At 42.0% G+C, this 13195-nt stretch overlaps 1 protein-coding gene across 1 annotated transcript in view; it reads right to left on the reverse strand.

The window, feature by feature from the left end:
• Positions 1 to 6166: 6166 nt before the first annotated feature.
• Positions 6167 to 13195, reverse strand: part of LOC308090198 (GDNF family receptor alpha-4-like) — a 44202-nt gene continuing 37173 nt past the window's right edge. The window contains exons 6-8 of the mRNA XM_080435262.1: positions 11881 to 12015; positions 9881 to 10038; positions 6167 to 7024 (exon numbers count right to left, since the gene is read on the reverse strand). Of these exons, the coding sequence (XP_080291388.1) occupies positions 6812 to 7024; positions 9881 to 10038; positions 11881 to 12015 (506 nt within the window). The 3' untranslated portion in view covers positions 6167 to 6811. The remainder of the gene's footprint in view (positions 7025 to 9880; positions 10039 to 11880; positions 12016 to 13195) is intronic.

Genomic DNA, 13195 nt, shown 5'->3' on the forward strand with positions numbered 1-13195 from the left:
GAGGCAAATATTATACTTTTACCCCACTACAATTATTTGAAAACTTTAGTTACTTGTTACTTTGCATATATACATTATTACATTATAAATCATACATTAACCACTTAAGCCCTTTTTTATACCTAGGCTATTTTAAAATCTACAAGCTCACAACGCGTCGCATCGCGATCTGATGATCTGTGATCTGCTATTTTCAAACATTTTAGTACTTTTACTTTTGGTACTTTAAGTACATTTTTATACCAATACCTTTGTACTTTTACTCAAGTACATTTTTAATTCCGGACTTTTACTTGTAACAGAGTACTTCTACATTGCGGTATTGATACTTAAATAAAACATTTGAATACCTTTTCCACCACTGGTTATAATCAGTACAGACAGCACTTTGGTCAGTGACAGTTGATTTTTAAATAAGCTTTTGCTGTAAATTGTTGTTGAATTGAACACGCTTGGAATCACCTTGACTCAACTCAAAACATGGGTGATTTTATTCCAGTATTTACAATGGCACACAGTGTTGGAAAGTAACTAAAGTAATATGTAACTTAAAGTAATATTATTACTTTTTCCCAGTAACTAGTAACGTAACTAATTACTTTCATGTTTTGAGTAATATTATTACCTTTACTTTTTTTCAAAAAGTAACTTATTACTTTTTTTCACGAGCCTTGGTGGTACTCTGGGTTTGAGTGTGTTTATTTGATCCTGTGTTGTTTTCATGTAGTGGGTCTCATGTATTTTTTTAGGCAAAAAATACATGAAATACATTTAAAATACTTCCAAAAAAGTCCTTGCGGTCTTGTTTCCATTGAGGTCCTTAGTATTCAATTCATAGTCAAATGGTTTTCATTTAGTCTGTAAGTTATGAATTCATACTCAGTAAAAGTCTTAGTGTTAATATAATTGAAATGAGTGTACAAATAGAACCAAATGGATCCGTCATGTGTACAGAACACTTTTCAGAGTTAAAGGGATATTTCACTTTCAAAAAAACGTTTGGTCATTTTATCGTCTACTCAGGCCTTTGTGAATCCCCCATACAGTTTTTAAGTTGCTCGATTCAGTATTTAGATATTTGATATTCATTTTATCAGACACGCCCCCTTCCTATACAAACCCATTGTAACTTCAAACTCCATTTTTACCATGTTAAATTAATCGAAAACACCCGTCCTTGGTTCTGGTGACTCACCCTGCCCTCCTAATGCGTGAGGGGGCCGTGTTTTTCCGATAATTTTTTTAATTTATTTTATTTTATTTTTTTCATTTTCCAAAAGAAATATTAAAAATAAATGAAAAAAGTAATTGAAAAAACACGGCCCCCTCACGTATTAGGGGGGCGGTATGAGTCACCAGAACCAAGGATGGTGTTTCTGATGAATCTAACATGGTTAAAATGGAGTTTGAAGTTACAATGGGTTTGTATAGGAAGGGGGCGTGTGTGATAAAATGAATATCAAATATCTAAATACTGAATCGAGCAACTTAAAAACTGTCTGGGGGGTTCACAAAAGCCTGAGTAGACGTTAAAATTATCAAAAGTTTTTTTTTAAAGTGAAATATCCCTTTAAATCAACAATGAGGATTTTACAATGTAGGCTGCAGAAAAGAAAAAAAAAACTACTGCTAATGTTGAAAATGCAAAGTCAGACTTTTGGGGAGAAAGGATGCAATTACTGGGGGCGAGGAAAAAAAAGTAACTAAGTAATAAGTAACTAGTTACTTTTGGCAGGGAGTAATAAGTAAAGTAACTACATTACTTTTTAAACAAGTAATATGTAATAAGTAACATATTACTATGTTGTAGTAACTATTCCAACACTGATGGCACATAACAAACGTTTTGCAGCCCCATGTATGAACACTCGTAAAACTCACGTTTTCATCTTTAATACTGTATATGTCATGATGTATAAAAAAGCTCAGACAATAGAAGAATGAAAATAATGTCTTCAATAATTCACTATGTACACAAAAGCCAGCAGCAGCGGCAGCGAGATTGTTTCAAACTGGGTGGTGATATACAGTACATTATACATCCATGGGATTCTTCCAGTGACATCGTCAATCCCAGTACAATTCTTTTAATAACTCTAAATAAAAAAATACAAATAAAATTCAGATGTCTGATCATCTGCACTTGCAAACACACACCTGTGACCTCTTTACTCGGTGGAGGAACCAGTCACTACTCTTGTTTTTATAAACCAGTGGGATCCAGGGGACCACCAGTTGTCCTTGAGGGGGTTCCAGGGGGTCCCCCAGCAAAATGAGGAACAGTTTAAAAAACACTTAATCTATTTTATTTTTATGCTATTTCTTTGAGTAAAATGTTGACAACATTTTGACATGTGCTGACAAATCTTCTCTTATGGGGGTCCCTGACACAACATTTTTTTCAAATGGGGGTCCGCGCGGTCAAATATACAGTACGTTCATCAATCAATTTGGGTGTCCTTGACATGAAAATTTGAGAACCACGTGCTACTGTTAACGAATGATTTAATAACAAGGCTTGTTTGTATAATAATTCCCTAAATGTCTGTGAGATCACATGACGAAACATTTGCCAGTGGGTGTTTGAATCCCAATCACCTTTAAAGACACATTCAGTCATCGTCACTGTCCATACTGGACCCTGCATTAGTTGGCGCTGATGCCACCTTGCCCGACTAAGGGGCCGTTCACACCAAAGCACCATAACTATAAAGATATAGATTGAAAAATCATTCTAACTCATTCTAACTGAAGTGGATGGGAGAGTCCACAACCATAACAAATAGAATGGCGAATGATATAGTTATAGTGCTTGCTGCGAACTGCCCTTAAAGTAAGTCTGTCATGGTGAGTGGTGACAGGGGACGTGTGACCATCTTGGTGGAGTGATGAGAAGGATAAAGTATATTTGGGTCATTATAAGCATAGAGCTATTTGAGTTGACTACATCATTACAACAGCTCATTTTCTTGTCAACATCGAGATTGGAACTCAGGCATGGGAAACCAAGACAAGTGCTTTCTGACCACGGAAGATATCTCTGCTGTCGGGCAGAAACCTTGTATCTCCATATCTTAACCCCTCCCCCCCCCCCCCGTAAATGAATGCCCTACTTTGGCTTACAACAGTTTCACACAAAGGTAACGGAAACAGACGATCTACAAGTTCATGTGTTATATGACTACCTTGAGAGTTTGTAGATCTGATATTTTTGCTTCTTTAAAAAAAAAGAAGAAGTAAAGTAGGTAAGTCTGTGTGTTTTTTTATAATAAATATTTAACCATTGAACAGTTAACAATAGCTTGTGATAACTACATTGGATCTACAGTACATTGGATCAATTGGAGGACAGGTTCTTTTTTGAATTTCCTGAAAAGTAACTGTTTTGGACATACAAGGTTTCCACCCGACAGCAACAATATCAAACTTTCAGGCAGGGCTCTGTTACATCCAAACCCCCCGCCTTCACCCCCCCCCCATCGGGAACCTTGTCATTCAGTTCACAGAATCAAATGTCTCACCCGCCATGGGAAATCAAACATCTGAGGTGAATCCCCCCCCACACACACACACACACACCTGGCCAAGAGAGAAATGAGTCTTCAGGCAGGTCTATACCGAGCTACTAGTACAGTGGTAGAAGATCCCTGAACCGTGATAATAACCTGGCACCAGGATCTATCCAAATACAAACAACATCAGGCCCTGATTCAACAGTGGAGCCGGCTCTTTCATTTGAAACCAGTATGATACGATTATTCCCAGTGGCGGACAGTAATAAAATACATTTACTTGAGTACTGTACTTAACACATTCACTGCCAGGGGCTTTCTAATGCTGGCAGGTAGCTTCTGCCAGCATTTTTAGCATTCTGACAAATTTTTCAAGAACCACAGAACATTTGTCTCCAGTATGATCGATTCCCTGATGATTGCTAATCACTGAGGGTTGCACTGTGCTTCTGTGAAAAAGAAAAATGTCATTGTGACCTCCCATTCTCTTGTTATACCCAGTTGAAAATAGCATGTTTCGCCCAAAATACATAGTAAAACACAGGAGCCGAGATACAGGATTTTTAAGTAATAAGTTAACCAGGAAGTGAATGGAGCAGTAAATCTTCGGACTATGTTATCTTGGGTTCTGGAAGTTTTTCCTTAAAAAAAAAAGTTTTTGAAATGACTGAGATCTCCGTCAATGGCAGGGAAGTAAGACAATTTGAGTATCTGTACTTTACTTGAGTACTTGTTGTTCTTTTTTCCCTTTTGACCTTCACTCTACTACACTGGAGGCAAATATTGTACTTTTGACTTACATTTCTAGGAAGGGACCAAACTTATACAAATTATAGTATTTTTTTAAAACAAGTACTCCAGTAATTTAAGACACAAATTTGACTAAGCAACTTGTAGTTGAGTAATATTTGACCAGGAGTATCTATACTCTGACTCAAGTACTGGAGTACTTTGTCCCACCACTGCACATCCCTGATAATAACATAATCCATCCAAACACAAAGAGCATCATCTCTGAAACAACAGTGTCGTCTGGTCTTTTTCATTTTAAACCGGTATGATAAGATTATCACACACACACAACGCTCAAAGTAGACAAGGTCGTTCCCCTCGCCGACTTCAGATTGCACCTTTCTGTAGACCCCCCCACCCCCCCCGCCCCAAGCAATTTCACCAGAAAATGAGCCATAAAAGGCAAAAAAAATATTAACCCATTAAGACCGGGAACGTAAAAATTGCAGATATACAAGCTCATAGTGCGGCACCGGGTGCCGCCCTATGAGCTTGTATATCTGCTATTTTTAAAAAATCGTGAAAATGTGTGCAAATCTTTGAATATATATATTATTTTAAAGCGAACATTTTTAACTCAAATCTTTGCTTCTGGGGGGGGGGGGGGGTCCCTGGAACAAAATATCTTGAGATGGGGGTCGGCGGCCAAATACATATCATTTTGGGGGGTCCTTGACATGAAAAGGTTTGAGAACCACTGATAAAAGTACGTTTTTTCAAAAAATCTTTAGGATTTAGAAGACATTTGTAGATTCCCCAGAAGCAAAGATTTGAGTTACAAATGTTCACTTTAAAGATTTTCAAAAATGTGCGCGTTTTTTCTAACATAGCAGATCTACAAGCTCGTGAGCTTGTAGATCTGCTATTTTTGAATATCCAAAGAAATCTTACAATATGACACAGACGCGTTCCCGGTCTAAAGGGGTTAACATCAGCAAAAGATACATCAGACAGGGAGAGAGAGAAAGGCTCGATATGCTGCTCAATGATCAGAATAGCCAGCAGGCTCTCTCGTCGGTGTGTGTCTCAGATTTCCACGTATCCCTCCTTATCTCCGAGGCTTCTCTTCCATTACATATACATGAAAGGGGAGGGTAGCTCAAAGGATAGAAAGTAAGAAGGCAGACAGCAGTAAATTGGCTATTCTCTCCCCTGTGCAAACTTACCAAACTCCCCCTGCCTGCCTGCCTGCCTGCCGAAGCCATTTTTTTTTTCTTCCTACCCCTTTGCTTTTATTGCTTATGTAGCTTTTCCTTTCACTTGTCATTGCTTCAGTGGAAATTGATCTAATTACTTTCGCACCGTGGCTGAATTCTCAGCCACTCCCAAGGGTGGGAAGAGAACCGAAACCCATCTTACTTCCAGTGGTGGAAACATTACTCAAATACTTTACTTGAGTAAAAGTATCAATACTGAAATGTAGAAGTACTCTGTTACAAGTAAAAGTCTGGTGTTCAAAATTCACTTGAGTAAAAGTACAAAGGTATTGGTATCAAAATGCACTTGAGTACCAAAAGTAAAAGTACTGAAATGTTTGAAAATGGCAGATCTACAAGCTCACAACGCGTCGCGATGCGACGCGTTGTGAGCATGTAGATCGGCTATTTTCAAATAGCCTATGTATAAAATAGGGCTAAAGTGGTTAATGTGCGTTTTATAATATGATAATTTACATCTGCAAAGTAACTAGTAACTAAAGTTTTCAAATAAATGTAGTCGAGTAAAAGTACAATATTTGCCTCTGAGATGTAGTGGAGTAGAAGTAAAAGTATTGAATATTGGAAATACTCAAGTAAAGTACAAATACCTCAAAATAGTACTCAAGTACTACTTAAGTAAATGTACTTAGTTACTTTCCACCACTGAACGTGAGTTACAAAACAGGGGAAGGAAACGAAGGGAAAAAAAGCTCACATGTCAGGCATGGGCGCATGCAGCAGCAGTAGCGGTAGCGGTGGTAGCAGAGCTAGCTGCTTGAGTGTTGATTTCCAGGAGGAGTGTTCTGTTGGGTGTGTAGAGAGAGAGAGAACGTGTGGCCTCGGGGGCTTGAGTGAGCAATCCTGTCAAAAACAACACATTAAAGTTGAAGGAGAGGCAGTTCCCTAGATAGACTATTCACCAATTCAAGCGATTATCAATTCATCCGCACAGCCATGTATCATCGGGCCGTATCTGCCTCGAGGCGCCCGCGTCCTCGACGAGGATATTACGACGGGCCAGATGGGACCGCCGCCCACGTGCTACGCATATCGACGAGGCCGGAGGGATAGCGGTGTGCGAGTGACAGACGAGATTACTACGACGAGACTAAAGAAAGAAAGCAAAAGGGTTTACAAAGCCAGCGGGTGTAATTTCCGTTTCTTCCTTTGTTTTTGCGATTGTCCTCCGACTGTCCCAGTGCTGTAGTGAAGGTGGTGGTGGTGACGGAGGTGGTAGCTGAGTGTATGGGGGGGGTGGAGGTGGGTGGTTGTGGTGGTCTGGAAGGTGGTACTGAAGGTGTGAAGGTGTCAGTAGCCCCAACACTCCAAGCCTGGGCTAACCAGAGGTAATAGCATTAGCGGTAGCATGGGCAGCGCGCCGCGGTTGGCCGTTCCCCGATGGCTGCCTTTGGCCACCGGTTCCACGCTGTTGTCCTTTTCGGAATACGGCGGAATAACGTTGAATTCCTGGCTGTCCTCTGCCATTTCGTCCTCATCGTTGTCTTCCTCGCTTTCCTCCATCTGGAAAAGAGAGGGGGACATAGGGGAATAATAATTCAGGTTTTTGTCCTCGAAATGTTCCTAAGTGATCTTGGAGAGAACATCCCATGTAAAAGTGGAGGTCCAGAGACCTTTAGGGTTCCTTAAGGAGGTTCCAAATTGAGCCTTACAGGTCTGTAACTCTGAGAGATGTACACATTTGTACACTTTTGAACTCAATTAAAAAGACTGAGAACCACTGCAATACGTGGTGGCTGGTGAGGACTTGGCATGTGACTGCCATAGGGGTTAAGTGCCTCGCTCAGGGACATGTTGACACGTATAGACTGGGAGAGTGGAGGGTTGAACCCGGCAACCTTTAATTCCCAGACGGCCTCTCTACTCTACTCTACCCACTCAGCTACAGCTGCCTCTCATATGAGATGATGGCCTCAGTAGCTGAGTGGGTAGAGTAGAGTGGGGCCGCCTGGGAAACAGAAGGTCCCCGGGTCACAAACATTCAGAGACCAGGCAGGGGCGGGCAGTGACACTCATGTATCTGAATAAAGCAACCTATTTTCGGCATATGGCCCTTTCAAATGTCCCCTTGCGTCACGTTGCTCTGTGGTGGTGGTGGAACGAACTGCTGATTGGCTGAAGGGGTTGTCAGTCAACGGTATTACTCCCGCCCAGCTCCCGCCCACAGCCAAATAGCCAAATAGGAGTTCATGCCAGACCAACTCCTGAAATCAAATGGAAATTAGATTTCCGGAGGGGGGGGGGTTTACCAGGCTAGGAGTGACTAATCGATAGATTTTTTTTTAGTTTTTGGGTGAACTATCCCTTTAATAGCCAACACCCCCCAAGGACCCCTGGGGGTCCTCCGGACCCCACTTTGAGAACCAATGCAGTGTAAAGAATGCCTTTTGGGACTTTTCTTTTTGTCAGAATCAGCCACTTTCACTTTTCCCTCTGTTTGCTGCTGACATTAGAATGTGTAATCACAGCTAATTTCACAGTCATGTATTTTAATGAGAGGATTCTACATGTAGCATTTTAACCCATTAAGACCGGGAACGCTGATGGAGGGGAAAGGAACTGGTTGGAATAACGTGTTCCTTCCACGCGCTACGTCTAACCAGGGAACCTCCCCCTGTCAGGTGATGAGAAGCGGCTTGCTAGCTCTCATGCATTGAAGGAGGCATGAGCTCGGCTCTCCCTTGGCTGGCAGAGGGAGTGTAGCACCCAGGATTACTGGGTGGAAAAATGGGTTACAAAATCGTGGGATAAAAAAAAAGAAGAAAAGAAAAGACCGGGAACACGTGTGTCATTTTAGATTTCTTTGGCTATTCAAAAATATCAGATATGCAAGCTGAGTGCCGCGCTATGAGCTTGTAGATCTGCTATTTTTTGAAAATCATAAAAATGTGTGTAAATCTTTGAATATATATTTTTTTAAGCGAACATTTGTAACTCAAATCTTTGCTTTTGGGGGGTCCCTGGAACAACATATTTTACAAATGTTCGCTTTGCACAAATGTTCAAGATTTTTCAAAACAAAACAGATCTACAAGCTCATAGAGTGCCGCACTATGAGCTTGTAGATCTGCTATTTTTTTAATATAGCCAAAATAAATCTGAAGTGACACAGATGCGTTTCCGGGCTTAATGGGTTAAAAGGGAAGGTGGACAAAAAAAGAAAACGATTAAAGTGATATCTCTGAATTAAAATACAGGATGCACCACGCAGCTTACCAGTGTGAGGAGGTGATGTGGGTAAACTGTGCAGGATTGTGGGATTGGATAGGAGGAGAGGAGAGATAGGAGGAATGAGGGGGGGATTAGGAGGACAGCGAGGAAAAACGAAGGGGGGATAGGGAGCCAGTATGAGTGTGAATAAATGAATATTAACCCGGAACGGCTGATTCTAATTCTGGACGATACCTATGGTTATAATCCTGAACCCATATTGAGAGATATGGGTGAGTGAGAGAGAGAGAGAGAGAGAGAGAGAGAGAGAGAGAGAGAGAGAGAGAGAGAGAGAGAGAGAGAGAGGGAGAGGGAGAGGGAGAGAGAGAGAGAGAGTGTAATGATGTTGGCCGCGTGTTGACTCAGATCTCATCTTTACTCAGGAAAGACGCTACTTGGGTTTATTTATTTAATGAGATTTGCAAACCAGCCGAAAATAGCAGATCTACGAGCTCTCTGGTACTGCAGATCGGCTATTTTCGTGCGAAGCAAACCGAGGGAAAATATAGGGCTGAGGGAACATATAGGCATGAACCCATGTCCTCTATATCGTTGGTTCTCAAAGTGGGGTCCGGGGACCCCCAGGGGTGGGGGGGTCCACGGCCAAATACACATCCTTTTGGGGGTCCTTGACATGAAAAAGTTTGAGAACCACTGCTCTATATTGTACATAGTTGCAAATTGTTTTGCTCAATTTTGAATCTCTTCTTTTTGACAACTTGCTGTGTAAATATGTTCTTTCTTTCATGTTCACACATTCCTCATAACTGCAAACATAGCCGGAAAAAAAAGGAGGAATTCATTAGCGACAACACAACTGACAAATCACAGCCAGCTCTCCTTTCAAGAGAGAGAACAGAGAGAGAGAGAGAGAGAGAGAGAGAGAGAGAGAGAGAGAGAGAGAGAGAGAGAGAGAGAGAGAGCATACACCAGTGCTTCTCAAAGTGGAGTCCGGGGACCCCCGGCGGTCCTTGGGGGGATTCCAGGGGGTCCCCAGTAAAATGTATTAATACAGCATCACATTTTAACCACTTTATCCATCTATAAGATGGCTATTAAAAAATAGCAGCTCCACAAGCTCACAGCGTGTCGCTTCCATGCCGCGCTACAAGCTTCATGTACATCTAGTGTGAGATCCCCTGAACTTACACTGTTCAGATGTGTCAGGGTGTTGTCTCTGCCGGGGTTGTCTCTCTCCTGGTACACCTGGGGCGAGGGCCGCGAGGCCGCCGGCGGCACGGGCGTGCTGCTTCCCGCGGGGTGCGGCGGCGACGCCGACGCGCTGCCCATGGAGCTGATGGCGTTGCCTAGAAAGAAAGAAAAAGAAAAAGCAACAGACGCCCCCCATCGTCATCCACCAGTATAAATTGATATCATCATTCATCCTTGAGGCGGCCACATCAAACATCATCAATCACGTATATGGCCATAATTAGAGTCGCCAGCACAGTAAAGCTGCTGCCAATTAGGTTCATAAATTGCCTGACTGACAGGGGGGGGGGCCTTGCCAAGGAAAATGCCACTTTAACTGGAGACCGCCTGAGGTTTGACAGCTACCTGGTGACATGCTGAATAGCTGCTGGTTGCCAGGCCTGATTGACTCCGTGATTACAAGTTCAGTGACTGGGGAAAAGTTTTTGGCGTGAAATTACCCAAGGCGAGTCAATTTTTATTTAACCCATTTAGACCGGGAACGCAACAGTTATACAAAATATATATATTTTGTTGCTATAATATCATTCTATATCGTTCTCAAACTTTTTTCATGTCAAGGACCACCCAAAATGTTGTTCCAGGGACCCCCCAGAAGAAAAGATTCGAGCTAAAAATGTTTGCTTAAAAATACATATATACATTCAAAGATTTGCAAAAATGTTCATGATTTTTCAAAAAAAATGTAGATCTACAAGCTCATAGCACTATGAGCTTGTATATCTGGTATTTTTGAATAGCCAAAGTAATGGTTAAAGTGGTTACACAGATGCGTTCCCGGTTTGAATGGGTTAATAAGCACTTTGAGAATGATCTTTATCGCAAGGTGTTGCACAGCAACAGCATTTCTTTTAGGTATTTGACTGACATGGTTATCTTAGACGTACAACAAGTACACAGTCTAGAGAATAAGCTTCAATTTATAAATCACAAGAATCCAGTGATAAGGAGTTCAAGGCTTATAGAGCCCGACTTATACTGGATTTCTGGGGCCGAGTGTTTCTCTCTTTCAATATTTGTATAGTTTTTTGACAATGAAGTGTTCAATACAGGACACATAAGACAACATTATACACAAAAAATAAAATAGACAGAATCAACAACAAGCCAGCAACTAACAATTACAAAAATATATATAATAATACTAATAAAAATAGTAGTAGTCATGTACACTCCCCAAATGCAGTTAGACTGTACGCTTTCTCGTATATTGGTCACTCCCATACAAATGACTCTTTTCCATTCTTCTTTTAAAAACCTTGCAATTGGTGACCAGTCTCTAACAAAATCAGCACGAGTGCCTCTTAATAGAGCACCGAAGTCTGACGTCACTGCAGCTAGAGGGCGCTGTTCCACTGGTTCGTGGCTTTATGTTTTGTGTTGATATCCCCATTGGAGAATCTTAGATCGCCTCATAGAAGAACTGTGTTCCAAACATGAACACACCACCCTGGCGATTCTGTCAAGGGGGGTGGCTCTGCATCGTTTATGATATTCATTCATATTTGATACAGCCTGTTTCTGGTGAAAACGGAATGAATTCTCCCTTAAAAGTCTTCAGAACTACACTTCCGGGTCTGAAATCACCGTCCCCTACAGCAGCCGCGTTCATGGGAAATGTAGTCTTTGGGGTCGTTTGACTCGTTTCTAGCGTTTATTGTGTTACTCTTTGGGTACATTTCCACCTTCAGTCAATATCCATATGAGTAAAATCGCCGGGGTGGTGTGCTTATGTTTGGAACACAGTTCTTATACAGTATGAGGCGATCTAAGATTCCCCAATGGGGATTTCAACACAAAAAATAAAGCCACGAACCAGCGGAACAGCGCCCTCTATCGGTAGTGACGTCAGGACTTCAGTGCTCTATTGCGATTAGACGATTATGTAATAATTGTGACAGGCCTAAACATCTGGAGGATGTGTGTGCTGTACTCACGCAGACAGACGTTGTTGGTGAACATCTGGAGGATGCGCTGACAGCCCTGCCACTCGTTGCCGCTGCCCTCACAGCTGCACCACTGAGACACGTCCATGCTGCTGTTACTGACGTAGTTGGGAGTCATGATGGTGCCTGCAGGGTTCAGGAAGAGACAGACAGACGCACTGAGACCTTGGTTTCGACGCAACGGGACACACACAGCACAGCTGGACTGCACTGGTAAAACTTCTACCGGCTGAATACTGTTAATGGTAATATTTCACTTTGTGGTGGCGTTCTTCAAATCAACTTTAACCCTAGCACCCCTATTCTGGGGTCTAACTTTAACCCTGGCACCCCTATTCTGGGGTCTAACTTTAACCCTATAGCACCCCTATTCTGGGGCCAAGAGATTTGGTGTGGAGAGAAATACTAGCGGGCCTAGTATAGAGCCCTGGGGGACACTATTTATAGTGTTTTTAAAAGTTGTTAACTTTCCAGCACAATCAGTTCTTTAAAAGTGTATGTGCGCTGCGAGTCCAACATGTCTGTAGCCGTGGGGGTTCTGCTGTCTCCCCCCCAAAGGGGTAAGTGTTGATCAAAATAACAGGCCAAAACTTTCTGTTTACAAAAAGTAGCATCTAGAGGAAAATCACATAAATAACAACTGCACATTTTTGGAAATCCTAGGCTTTGGGCTGTCTAGATGCCCCAGAGCGGTAAATGTTTGGGGTTTGACGTTTTGATAACCTCCTGCAGAGAGCTATGTGCGCTAGAAACGGGAAGATTTCCTAACTGAAAAACCAAAATGTTCCTGCAAGTCCTTGCTGATATATCTACTCTCAAACTGAGTTGTTAACAGATAATAGAAATGAGTTTTTTATTTATGCTTTCTTCTCTTTATCTCCTTTGTTTGTCTTTTCTTCTCCTCTCGTCTCTGCGTGTGAGTAATGCGCCGAGTCACACTAAACCAATAAACAGCTTCTGATGCAGAGGTGAATAACGTTTCCATAGCAACCGCCGCCAACCGTCAATCAATCTCTCTCTTTCTCAGTGTTTCTTTTGATTGCGATTCCCTTTTCACTCCACCTGTCATTCTCTCTCTCTCTTCTCTCCATCTCTCTCTCTCTCTTTCTTCCCGTCTCTCTCTCCCTCTCTCCCTCTTTCTCATTATCTTACTCTGTCTCTCCCTCCCTTTCCCTTCTTTCCTCTCTCTCTATACCTTCTCTCTCTCTCACCACTCTCAACCTTTCTCTCAACCCCCTTACTCTTTCCCTTTATCTCTATCTCTCTTCCACCCCCCTGTATCTCTCTCTCTATCTATCTCTCCCTC

The sequence above is a fragment of the Gymnoscopelus braueri genome, assembly GCF_963280865.1.
Source record: "Gymnoscopelus braueri genome assembly, chromosome: 8".
NCBI lineage: Eukaryota > Metazoa > Chordata > Actinopteri > Myctophiformes > Myctophidae > Gymnoscopelus > Gymnoscopelus braueri.